This window comes from Glycine max, chromosome 16 (assembly GCF_000004515.6).
Source record: "Glycine max cultivar Williams 82 chromosome 16, Glycine_max_v4.0, whole genome shotgun sequence".
In the NCBI taxonomy this organism is placed as follows: Eukaryota; Viridiplantae; Streptophyta; class Magnoliopsida; order Fabales; family Fabaceae; genus Glycine; species Glycine max.
Window position 1 is genome coordinate 10,015,954 of NC_038252.2, and position 12,715 is coordinate 10,028,668.

Sequence of the window (12,715 nt, forward strand, 5' to 3'; positions counted from 1 at the left end):
AACCCGGGTATAGGGCCCTTTTTCACTCACAGTGTGTGCAAATAGTGTTGGTGTTTGTGTGCATCAAATGAATAAATATTTACTTCATGCATACATTTTAAAATGCACTAAAAGCAACAAAGAGTTTATATACACAAGAACATAATGAAAGGAAACCAACAAAGGGGTAAGTCACGGTAAAACATTGCACAAAATTAAATGGCCTAACTCTCTAAAAACACTCCCCAGTGGAGTCGCCAACTGTCGCAACCTACCCTTCGGCGGGAGGGCGACGCGTGACTCGCGGGATGCGTGTTCCACGAAAGGAATACGCGCGGAGTCGCCACCAACGTTTATTTGAGGAAAACGTCGGAAAAACCGGAAAAGACGCGATCTACGAACTTTTAAGTGAAAGGTTCGGGAGTTGTATTTACGCACGGGGAAGGTATTAGCACCCCACACGTCCGCCCCAAGGGACGGCAGCCTTTAATCGAATGTGCAAACATGACTTTGATTTTTTATGTTCCCTTTTTATGTCTCTATATCCTTCATACCCTTTTTATATTTTCTCTTTTTGTGGTCGACAAGGGTGTTTCCCTTTGCTCCTACGTATTCCTCAATTTGGGATGAGAAAATCAGACCTACGTAGTTCTTTTTTATCAAGTGATTCTTTTTTACTTTAAGAGGTGATCATTTTAAGGCGTTGGACCTTAAAAATGATCCATTTTACTTAGTGAGAAAATGAAATGACAAACTTCAAAAGCTTATTTTTATGGACGAGCTTGACTAGGCGAATTGATTTTAGCCTTTAGTTTCACTTTGGTTATTAATCAATTCATTCAAGGAAACTTCCAAAGAAAAACGTCCGATTGATTTTTTTAATTTATTTTATTCAAAGATATTTTGATTATTTTATTATTATTTTTCAAGATATTTTGATTATTTTATTATTATTTTACTTTTTTTGATTTAACCGAGGTTATAGCGTGAACGATCGGTTAGATTTCGTTTTAACAGTGATTAAACGAGATTACAACACAAATGATCGGTTGAAATTCATTTTATCATTTATTAGACGAGAAAACGGCTTAAATAAATGGTTAAAGCACGTTAAAAACGGAAGAAAAGAAAACTGAAAGTAAACGAAATTAAAGTGAAAGTAGACAAAACAAGAAATGAATTGAAAGTCTCGAATTCGAAAACTTACCCGTTGAAGAACGAAGAACGAACGAAGAACGGATGAAGAACGGTGAAGAACGATGAAGAATTTCCACAGAATCGCTTACGGAAGCGTTTCGGAAGCGCCTCGGCTTAGATTTTCTTCACGGAAACGATTTTTCCAAGCAAATTCGAAAGAGAGAGAAGTGCCAAAGGGGCTGAACATTTTGAAACAGCTCCCCCCTCCCCTATTTATAGAAAAAAAAGGAGGTGCTTGCCGCCCAAAGACTTAATGAAGAAGATTTCTAAGCGCACCCGAATTACTAAGTTCACCCCCCTTTTCGTATTTTACGGAAAAGTTACGGAAGCCTTACGGAACTGTTTTCGAATTTGATTTTCATCTTTTTTCTCTTCCCTTTCACCAATGTTAAGTGGAATATGCTTACCCAAGGTTTTCGGAAATTTTACGGAAGTATTACGGAAGCCGCGGAAGCCCCGAAAACCATTTTTCAAAAACGTGGAGGAGCTTGCCGCCCAGTTGCTTCCTCCTTAAGCAACCCAACTTCCAAAATGTTCTGGAAGAGCCTAGATTTGAATTGCTATTTACACCCCTATCTTGATAAGTTCACCCCCTTACCTTTTTTGGTGATTCTTTTTTCGTAAAGTTACGGAAACTTACGAATCTCGTAACGATACTTGTTTTCTTTCCGTAATGTTACGGAACCTTGCGGATTACATAATCATCCCCTTTTTGACTTATGGAATGTTACAGAATCTCACTTAATTATGCAACGATGCTTCCATTTGATTTCCGGTGTGTCACGGAAACTTACGGATTGTGCATCAATATTTTTTGGTTTTTCGGCATGTCCTGGAATTTCACAAATTGCCTAATGATGGGTGCCAAGCACCTCACAAGGACCAAAGAAAGGTCGCATGTCATCAAGCAAAGGTCCCCGGACGAAATTAGGGTATGACAGTTGCCCCTCTTTACTTGTCTTTTATTGGAGATAAAAGGAAAGTAAAGATAAGACACTAATTTCGTTCCTCTCGATTTGACGAGAGTCGCGGGTGACCATAAAATCTCCACATGCAAATGACTTGTTGTTCCCGGATTTTCACAAATTGCCTAATGATGGGTGCCAAGCACCTCACAAGGACCAAAGAAAGGTCGCATGTTATCAAGCAAAGGTACCCGGACGAAAATTAGTGTATGACACTAATTTCGCTCCTCTCGGTTGACGAGAGTCGTGGGTGACCATGACTTGTCGTTCCCGGATTTTCATAAATTGCCTAACGATGGGTGCCAAGCACCTCACAAGGACCAAAGAAAGGTCGCATGTCATCAAGCAAAGGTACCCGGACGAAAATTAGTGTATGACACTAATTTCGCTCCTCTCGGTTGACGAGAGTCGCGGGTGACCATGAAATTTCCGCATGTAAATGACTTGTTGTTCCCGGAGGAACAAAAGGTGCAGAAGACTATGTCAGCCTCTGCATGCTATCAAGCGTTCTGTCTTACAGATAGCAAAAGAATGTTTATACGGATAACCACTCGGGTATTTCCGCGTATCATCGGGCCCGCCGCCTCTGGATGATACAAGGGTGCAGAATGACCAAATTTGGTCTCTGCTTGTCATCGGGCCCGCCGCCTCTGGATGACAAAAGGGTGCGGATAACCGTAAGGTATCTCCGCGTATCATCGGGCCCGCCGCCTCTGGATGATACAAGGGTGCAGAATGACCAAATTTGGTCATTCTAAGACGGTCTCCACTTAACGACCGTTGTAGAATTGTTTGAATTCCATGTAGAAGGTTAAGGCATACTAACACGGTCTTGTGTAGATGACCGATGTAGAATGTCAGGCCTTTCTACAATGGTCTGTTCTTAACGACCGTCGTAGAATGGTTTCAATTCCAATTAGAAGTCAAAGGCATACTAAGACGGTGTTGTGTTGACGATCGATGTAGAATGTCAGGTCTTTCTATGACGGTCCCCTCTTAAAGACCATCGTAGAATGATTTCAATTCCAAATAAGGCGGAGGCATACTAAGATGGTGTTGTGTTGACGACCGATGTAGAATGCCAGGCCTTTCTATGATGGTCTCTACTCAACGACCGTCATAGAATGGTTATGCCAAGGCATACTAAGATGGTCTGTTGTAGACGAATGATGTAGAATGTTTTTTAGAACTATCGTTGAATGTTTTTTTTTAGATACATTTTGTATTTAGAAAGCTAAAATAAGATTAACTGCAATAAACATGTGACAGTATCAACATAATTAAATTTCAGGCAATGAACATCAAATTTAACCCAAAATAATAACCAAATAAGTAATTATTGATATTACTTTGTTTTCCAAGTTAATTAACCAAGTATTAGACTTGCATATGGAATATGCATGAAACCAAAAAACAATAAATACTATACACAACTGGCTAATCAATACAAAATGGTATTTTCAGTTTTAAAGACAAGTGAACCACAATCAAATTGACATAAGCAAAGGCAAGCCAGCTAGAGTATCATTATTCTTCAAAGCACAAGTTATGAAGCTTTGGAATTAAGGTCAAATCGACATGGCCAATTTGAGTCTCCACACAATGTTTTTGAGCTTGGCTGACCTGACAAAATTACCACAGGGACTTGTAAATATGTCAAAATTTCCACAAAATTTATATCAATATAAGTTTATGAAGGTTGCCACACACAATTTTTTTAATTAATTTAATGGCTAAGTCAATTACCTTTGTAAATATGTCAATTTCCAGTCCACACCATGCAACTCTTTGGTAACAAGCTCTTGAGAAGAAGATCATTGTACTGCAGCTAATTTCAATTCAATTACAGCCCCTATATTACTCATTGACCAATGCTAAGTTAAGAGACTTAACGCTAAGCACTAATTAAACCAATACCATAAGGCTCCTCACTAAGGAAAGGTTTCGAAGAGGATCATTATACGCAGCCTTACCCTTGCATATGCAAAGAGGTTGTTTCTGGATTCAAATCTATGCTAACTTAACATAGTTGTTTCAGGAAAAATACCAAGCCAAATTCAGTTTTTCAATCCTTATTTGAACTTTTAATACATAGAAATTGCAAATAGTAGCTGAGGGTACATGACTGATATAGGGGCAGCAAAGGAAATGACTCCGGCAATGAACACAGAAGCAGAAAATGGGGTGCAAGTAGCAAACAAACCCAAAAGGAAAAGGACAACCCAGAGAGCAGTGCAATACAATCTTGCTTGAATTGCAATTGTCTACCTTGGGGGGACAAAGATAACCAAATTCTATTAGGAAAATATTCCTCTTAGGCACACATCAACTCAAAATTGTATGAGGAATCTTTATAAACATGCTATGTAATAACAAGCAACATAATAATACAGATATTGAAATTACCTTTCCTTTCTTTGCTTCTTCTTCCTTCTTAAATTCCTTTTGGAGGTGTTGGACCTTGAATCCAGTAGGCACCTGGAATTTAATACAGTGGAATTTAGCTTGACATACATTACACTAGTTGTAATTGTTTAAATTTTAAAATATGATGAAATGGAATGAACATATTCATTCCACCCAAAACCTATTTTTCCCCTCCATTTAAAGGTGATGTTCAACAAAATTTGCACAATGACATTGTTGATCAACCACAAATGGTTAAGGAGACTAAATCAAATGGTTAAGGAGACTAAATCCTTGCACATGATCAATCACAAACACAAAACTAGAGTCATATTAGGTGCCATGAAGTGCAAGTATCAAACCCCAAATACCACCAAAAATGCACTATGAAGGTATCAGCAAACACAAAATATAGACAAAATTAATTGGTTTCAAGTTGGACAAAGAGATTGGAAAAACATTTTTTTAAGAAAAAGGAGGAGGATAACTTTGTACATGCACTTTTCTTTGTGATGTCTCATTTACTTCTTGAATTTATTCATAGTCATTGAGAGCTTTGCACTAGATAACCACAATGAAAAAAGTATTGCATTACAAGGCTTAATTAAAGGATAACATCTCAAGGTTGATGACCAACCAAATATCATGTCTTGTAGACCCAAAGTTAAATAAAAGCATTCAGATAGAGTGTTCAAGCAAAGTTCTAACTCAATAGCAGCTTCAACTTAACACAAAATTTCATTCTCAAGTACAGCTAGGTCAAACAAAGAACCACATAAAAAAACACAACAACACTAGGTTTTCCAATGTGCACAAAATTCACATTATAAACTAAACGCAAAGAAACATTACCTAGTGCCTATGTCAGCTTCACTGGAATGTTGTGCAGAGGAGTAGAAGACCCACAACCACCCTCGAGACATAAACAACACTAACAACAGATGAAATATGAACGAATGAATCAACCAATATATATAAGCATACATCAAGGCCATTCAATGCAAATGCATGTTAAGTACATTACCTAAAATTGTTCTCAGCCTTGTCGAAGCCCACTGGAAACGCAAGCCACCATAGAGGGACTTTTCACCAAATAAACCCTCGGAGGAGCAACCCGTAGACCGGAGAGGGAGTTCTCAGCTAGGGGAGATGATCAAAGTTGTCAGCTATGGCTACCTAGGGCAGATACTAAGGTTAGAGGGAAGTACTAAAGTTCTCAGATGCGTAAACGCGCCAAATAGAAGACGAAGTGAATATCACGTGCACGACATGTGGTACCTATGAGGATACAACGACGGTTCTCAAACAAACCCGTCTTTGTAACTTAATGAGGATAAACACGTGTCGCCATCGTAATGAGTACCTATACTAAGACGGGTACCATGTGGAGATTGTCTTTGTAAGGGTGGGACAATAAACCATTCTACGATGGTTCTAGGTGGGAGACCGTCGTTATTCACTGCACGTCAAACCCATAACCATACAAAGATGGGTCTCTCGAAAGGATTGTATTTGTATGTGAGTCACAAAAAGCACGTGTAAACCATGTGATTACAGTTATTATGACGGTTCTAGGGGGAGACCGTCGTTGTTTACTACTCACGAATATCACATGTCCGCCTTGTGAAACCCCTAACCATACAAAGACGGGTCTCTAGAAAGGACCGTCTTTGTATGTGAGTCACCAAAAGCACGTGTAAAGCACATGAAACGACATATGTTACTATGATGGTTCTGTAGGGGAGACTGTCATTGTTTACTACTCACAAATATCACGTATCCGCCACGTGAAGCCACTAACCATACAAAGACGATTTTTTGAACAAGACCGTCGTTGTATGGTTATCGAGAATTACATCTTTGCCAATGCGTATTCTACAACAACGAGTTTCTGGAAAATGATGTTGTTGCCCTGTACATTAATTACAGAAATTCCACCGCTACACTTTCTACGACGGTTTCGTGGAACTGTTGTAGAAAGAGTGACGTAAAATGTGCTTTTTTTAGTAGTGCTTTTTTTTTTAGAAAAGATAGTTATATTAAATCAAATTTCATGAAAGAGTCAATACAAATAGGACTATGATAAAAAAAAAAGTTTTGAACAAGCAAAAGATCTAGATGCCCTAGCTAAAGAGTGGGCTACTTGATTGGTTTGTTGACTTACAAACCGAAAACACAGTTTTGCAAAGTAGATAATTTTGCCACACAACTCCTTAAGATATCTCCAACTTCATTATTATGGAATCTTCTAGATTTGATGTTGTCAATGATTTGCTTGTAATTCAACTCCAAAATAAAATTATTGAGCTCCTAAGATGGTAACCAATTTAGAGCAAGTTGCAATGCTCTCGCCTTCGCCACCAATGGTGAAGGGATATCATTAAAACACGAAGACATGGCTGAGATAAATGTTGAGTCCCGAATACAAGTTGCCAGTCCAAATTTTCCTTGTTCTTGAAAAATTGTTGCATCCGTGTTGCACTTCAAAAAATCCTGAGAAGGGGGAGACCAACAAGGTCGAGTTGTAGAAACTCGATCTCTTGGTGTAGAGTTTTTATGGTGAAGGTTTTGTCAATCTTGGATGTAGTGTATTTTTTGTTGAAGGAAAATGTTTATAAGCTTCTAAATAGCATCCTGAACCTTATCATTTTGACATCTCTATGTAGTCCATAATATAGCAACAAAAACAATAACCTGGGTTTGAGAGAATTGTTGAGGACTAGCAAAAATGAAGTCTTTCATGTCATGGACTGTTGCTACAATATCAATCACTTGGCGAAGCAAGGATGCCTCAAACCAAAACTTTTTAGCATGTGAGCACCCTACAAAAACATGTCAATCATTTTCTATGAAATCCACACAAAAAGAACAGGAGATGGGGAATTCAATTCCTCTAGACATAAGCTTTTCCCTTTTTCAAAGACACCCCAAGCAACCCTCCATAAAAAACAATCATTTTCAAGGAATTTTCAGCTTCCAAATGTCCATCTAGTTTCCACTTACATGTAGAAGAGTGCTATTAACCATATTCCCCATAGCATGATAGTAAGTCGATTTTTTTGAGAAAGTGCCATCCTTGGTGAACTTCCATAGAATTTTATCAGGATTGTGTGAGAGGTAAATGGGCATGGAAAATTTTTTTGCAGCATCAATAGGGGCAAATAGATTATGAATAAGAGTCTCATTCCATGTGGCCGATGTAGGGTGAATAAGGGAATTTACTGTTAAATTCGAGAGTCCATCAATAGGAGGAGAAACAATATATGAATTTTGTGGATCATGAAGCCAAGGATTAGTCCAAATTTTTATCTTGTGTCCATCTCTCAATCTCCTTCTAATGTCATCTTTGACTAAAGCTTGTGAAGTGTGGATAATTTGTCAAATATAGCTTGGGTTATGCCCCAAAGAGGAACCCAAAAAATTACCATTAGGACAATATCTTGCCTTGTGAAACTATTATGCCCCAAAGAAGATAGCTTCCATCTTTGCTTTCCTAGCATAGCTAAATTGAAAGCGAATAGATGTCGCAAGCCCATATCTTCATTCCTCTTTCTGATAGTGAGACGATATGGGTTCCTCTTATTAGATGCTACTTTAAATTCCTTGGCAATTAAATGTCCTATCAATTTCTTTAAATTTTGGAAAATGATTGTGTTGAATATTGGAACATGGCATTTTGTTTTTAAAAAATTAAATCCTTACAAAAAAAATCCTCCATGAAATCTTTCCTCCGAACACAACAAGGAGGAGGTAATTATTCAAATTATTTATAACGTGACTGTGTTTATTAATGTTGTTTTTAGGGTAAAAAAGGTTATATAAGGAAACCTAATCCATGTTAAAAAAATAAATTATAAATTAATTTTTCCTTTGGAAGTAACAAACATCTTAAACAAAAATACATGACAATAAATCAAATTATAAAAAGAAATTTAACTCAATTCGTTGAGTACCATATAAATTATTTTAAACCCCTTAATACATGTCTTTCAATTCTCATGAATAAAAAAATCAAAAATCATGAAATTAAACAATAAAACAAATTACAGAAGTCATGTAACAGTGAAGACTAGAGAACTAACTAATATCAATTTATTTCAAGGAAATTAAACAAATTTTTCAGAATTTTCATTTTTTTATGGTTTTTTTTTCACCTTTATAGTCCCATTTAATTAGTATACTACCTTTATTTTTTATTAATGGAATTTTTAGTTATTGATTTATCCCACTCAAGAGCGCTGGCTCACTCACATAAAATCCTACAGACCCAAAAGCACATCTCCAAATAAAAAAGTTCATGATTCATAATTAGCCTGCCACGATCAACCTAGTAATATCGTTCCAAGTTAAAAAAAAAAGTCAAATAATTTAAGAATTTGTTTTTGTTTTTTGTTTTTGTCGTAATGGCTTTAAATTTACCAAAGACAGTGATTTTTTTTTACACAAGCAGGCAGAACAAAATGTTAATTTTCTCAACTAGCCACCCTTCTAAATTATTTACCCAATTAGACAACTTTACTGTACCTGGCGTGAATTCGGTACTGACACATCCGAATTCACACCCGTCCCCCTTAACTTTTTTTGTTAAACAAGTTAGGAATTCGGGTTTCTCGGACTCAAATTCCGAGCCCTTTTTTTAAGCAGAGTATTTAATTATTAAAATTAATAAATAATAATAAACTAAATTATTGTATTTTAAAAATTTTCTAAATAATATTATTTGTTAAAAAAATTAAATTAATAAAAAAATATCTATTTTTTTATAATTAAATATATAAAGATATTTAAATTAATTTATTTATATTCAATTTTGTTCTATTTTTTGAAACTATATTTAAAATACAAATTTGTACATTTGAATACAATTAGTTAAGGATGAGTTAATATATCATTTTAATTAATAAATTTGTAAATGAATTAATAATATTATTGAAATAAATAGGCTAAAATATATGTTTGTTAACTTATTTCTTGGCTCTAAATTGATCCCCTCATATCTTAAAAAAGTTCTATAATGATCCTCTAAATTATTTTTTAGTAACACTGTTGCGGCTCCTCTGCCGTGAAATGCAACAATAATAACATCATCTTGCCGGAGATGCTAGCGAAGTTCACCTCGAACAACACTGGCCGAATGAATTTCTTCGACATGATATTATCATGTAATATTGTTTCTTTGACAATTGACACCCTACATATTTTTAAATAATATTATTGCGTAATATTATTTGTTTTTTAAATAATATTATTACGTAATATTTTAAAAAAATATAAAAGGGTCAGAATTCGGGTTTGAAAAACCCGAATTTCTAACCTGCTTAACAAGAAAAAGTGAAGGGGGGAGGGGTATGAATTCGGGTGTGCCAGTACCGAATTCACACCATGTACAGTAAAGATGTCTAGTTGAGGAAATTAACATTTTATTTTGTCAAATTGCGTAAAAAAATCACACATATTAGGCCCATTCAGCACATAATTCATAGAGATTAACGCACATTTACTTAACAAAGGAAAGTTTATTGATGAAACCGAAATAAAATAGAGCCAAATCAAGGAAAGTTTATTGAAATACAGTAAACTACAATACTAGGGGGAAAATACGCAGGATGAATCAACGTTTAAGTGTTAGGCAAGAAGAATAAAGAAAAACACAAGCTCAATAATACAAGTTTCTAATTCAACTTAAGCAACTGAACATGAAAACTTTCCCATATACCAAGTCAGCAACTCTGACTAAAATAATTGACAATAATCATTCAAAAATTATATGGTGTATGTATGTCCTTTGTTACAAGAGACGATTGAAGGTAATATGATTATTTATAACTTATAACAGAGTAATAGGATGAATACAACAGCGAGTATACAGAAAGAGAATCATGTTGAAACCAATTATAACAGAGTTAATGATATCTTTCAGTTCCATCACAGAAAAAAAACTTTCACCTCAAGTTTAATATGCATAGAAAGCATTACAAGCTAACAGACAGCAGTACAAAATACAGAAGAAAATATCAAACAACAGTAAATTTTTTGATGCAGTAGAAGATTTAGAAACACAGAAAAAAAAATGGCTAAAATATTTTTGATCCTTATAAAATTGGAAATGTTTGGATTTCATCCCTGCAAAAAATTTTACTCGTTTTTTCCTCCTCATAAAATTGAAATTTATCAAAATTTTGCCCAGAGCAAGATTTGGATAAATCCAAACCTACATGAGGATTTTTAAGGGTTAAAAACTGCCACAAATCATAGAAAAAATCACCACAATCAACTTAATTTTATGGTAAAAATAAGGTTTATAAATTATAATTAAAACGCCACAGTGAGAGTTTAGCTGGAAAAGCTATTTTTGAGTAAAAATGAATCTAAAGATCTAAAATAAACATCAGCCAAGTTGTTAGGGAAATGTTTATGGCCAAGGCCAGGCAAAGGGAATGATTGTTATGCATGTAGATTCCTAATCCTATTGAAAAATGATGGCAGTGAGGATCAATTTTTAATTTTAAACAAGCAGGCCCAATATATCTCTAAGGTTACTTTTTAAAACATATCTACTCACATGAATTGCCTTAATTATTCCTTGATTTTGAAGCTTAGCCGCTCACCTTTATGATTAAACTTACCCAGATAGGAAAAACCTTCATTAAAAATCAGAGACAAAGATATCCATAGTAAATGTCACAAAAATAATTTCCAATAACAAGATAACCAAAAAATGGATATGGATCTCAGCTCCAAAATTATTTCATAGCATGTAAAAGTAGTTCAGATTTCAGAAAGGGAATCCACTCTTACTGTACTTCTTTGATGACTCTCCTAATCTCTTCACCTCTTTTGTCCTTTTATAGAATTCCATCAATTGATTTGCAACATCCTCGTCATGGCATTGGATAAACAACTTTAAAAATCTCTGCTCTGGCATCCTCAGTGAGCTTACGATCGTTGGTCCCATGATTTGCAACTCTGCATCCATATCTTGCATCTTCAATGCTAGAAGCACTCTTGGCTTCAAAACAGTATCCACATTGGCATATAAGAGATACGGCAGCTTTAGAACCATCTTAGCATCAAGCTTCATCGTTCCCAAAATGAAAGTCATGTTCCTCTGAACCTTTTCCGTTGACAATGTCAACACATTAGGAGACTTCCCCACAAGACCAAATATCTCCTCTTCGGAAAACCCAAATTTCACGAAATTTGCCACCTTATCCCGAATCGTTTCCACGCGAGAGACTCCTATTAATGTCACCACATATTTATACATCTTGGAATCCTTAGTAAGCCCAGTCTTGCTTAAATATTCCAGCTTCTCAGCATCAAAGGAAGTCCTCGAAATAACCGTGGGCCGCAAAAGGAGCATCTGAATCAAGTCCTCTTTCTTAACACCCAACTTCTCATAGAGCTCAACTGTTGCCTTCACATTATAGCGACCCGCAGATAGCAGCAACGAAGGGTTCCTCACAATTGCCTTCTGAAGCACTTCTTTCGTCTCAAACAATGATGTAAGATGCGCCATCCTCTCTTCTAAGCAACTATTAATCCGAGACCGGAAAAACCGTGGCCTACAATTGACAATCTTTACAAGTTCAGATGCACACAAGCCCAAATCACTCAGCAGGCACAGTTTAGACTGAACCTGCATGGGATCAGCATTGCGCAAGGAGGGGCAACGTGAGAATATTCTCACCAAATCATCATCACTACAACCCCATTTGCTCAAAAGCTCAGCAGCATCACTACACTTGTTTTTATCATCTTCAAATTCAACCTGGGTTTGGGTGAGGCCAATGGTCGAACAGGTGGCGGAAGTGAACACTCGCAGAGCTTTTACAACTGCGAAGTGTGGAAAAGACTGGAAAATGTTTGACTCAGTTGGGAGAAACCGAAGCATGAGAGTGAGACCGTTAATACTAGGTTGAAAATTGAGTATGAGGAACAAGGGGGCAGATCTGAAATTTTGGGGTTTTGTTTCGATATTTTTAATCTCCAGAAGAAGAGGGTAAAACTAAAGAGTGAACTAGAAATAAATAGCCGCTAAGAATGCAGAGACTGGTGCTGCTAAAGAAACGGAGTTTGACTTGGAGATTCAGCAATTGCTACTTGCAAGTGAGTAACAGTTACATGGCATGGCAAAGTGTGATGCAAAAGGACCCAAAAGCCTTGCC

The 12,715-nt window shown here is 36.2% G+C and overlaps 1 protein-coding gene across 1 annotated transcript; it reads right to left on the reverse strand.

Annotated features, from left to right (window-relative positions):
• Positions 1–11,197: 11,197 nt before the first annotated feature.
• On the reverse strand, positions 11,198–12,638 carry LOC100799629 (mTERF domain-containing protein). The gene is given in 1 exon segment (NM_001317572.1): positions 11,198–12,638. A coding segment is annotated over 1 exon segment (1,119 nt). The 5' UTR covers positions 12,442–12,638; the 3' UTR covers positions 11,198–11,322.
• Positions 12,639–12,715: the final 77 nt, after the last annotated feature.